Raw genomic sequence first — 510 nt, 5'->3', positions numbered from 1 at the left:
TCTTGGCCTTTTCTTTCAATTCCTCCGAAATCTCATCTTCTTCATCTGGTTTCCATTCACATTCTTCTTCCGTAGGTTCATAAATTGCATTAATAATTTCAAATCGCTTATCAAATAGAGGCTGATAGAGAACAGCATACTTCCTTTCAAGATCATGAACTTCCTCATAGAATTTGGCTTCTATCTGTGCACATTTAACTTGCAGGTTTTTGAGAGCATTCACTCGTCTTTTAACTACCCTAGGCAGGCTTTCAATGTATCCTGTTGGTGTTTCTACCAGACCATCAAGTCTTTCTTGAAGGGCTGCAAGAATCTGAGGATTTTGCATCATCTGAACAGTTAGCTGACGTGCTTTGAGTTTTGTTTCTTCACCAGTTTCCTCTTCTTCTACTTCTTCAACATCATCCAAATCTTGATCAAGTTCAGACTGTTCTTTGTTGTCAATGTCTGCCATGTTGTAAGAACTCCAAATATCGGCGACTAGTATGGGGAGCCAGGCGGCCGGAGCTG

General features: G+C 40.6%; 1 protein-coding gene across 1 annotated transcript; it reads right to left on the bottom strand.

Moving 5' to 3' along the window:
- Positions 1-4: 4 nt before the first annotated feature.
- Positions 5-503, bottom strand: LOC118988311 (nucleosome assembly protein 1-like 1; the record flags this gene model as incomplete). Its single annotated transcript, XM_037047775.1, has 1 exon — positions 5-503. A coding segment is annotated over exon 1 (450 nt), but the record flags the coding sequence as incomplete, so codon positions are not given.
- Between the last annotated feature and the right edge of the window lie 7 nt (positions 504-510).

The sequence above is a fragment of the Sturnira hondurensis genome, unplaced genomic scaffold (genome assembly GCF_014824575.4).
Source record: "Sturnira hondurensis isolate 20B ecotype Veracruz unplaced genomic scaffold, ASM1482457v3 Scaffold0006321, whole genome shotgun sequence".
NCBI lineage: Eukaryota > Metazoa > Chordata > Mammalia > Chiroptera > Phyllostomidae > Sturnira > Sturnira hondurensis.
This window is presented reverse-complemented; position numbering and strand designations above follow the sequence as displayed.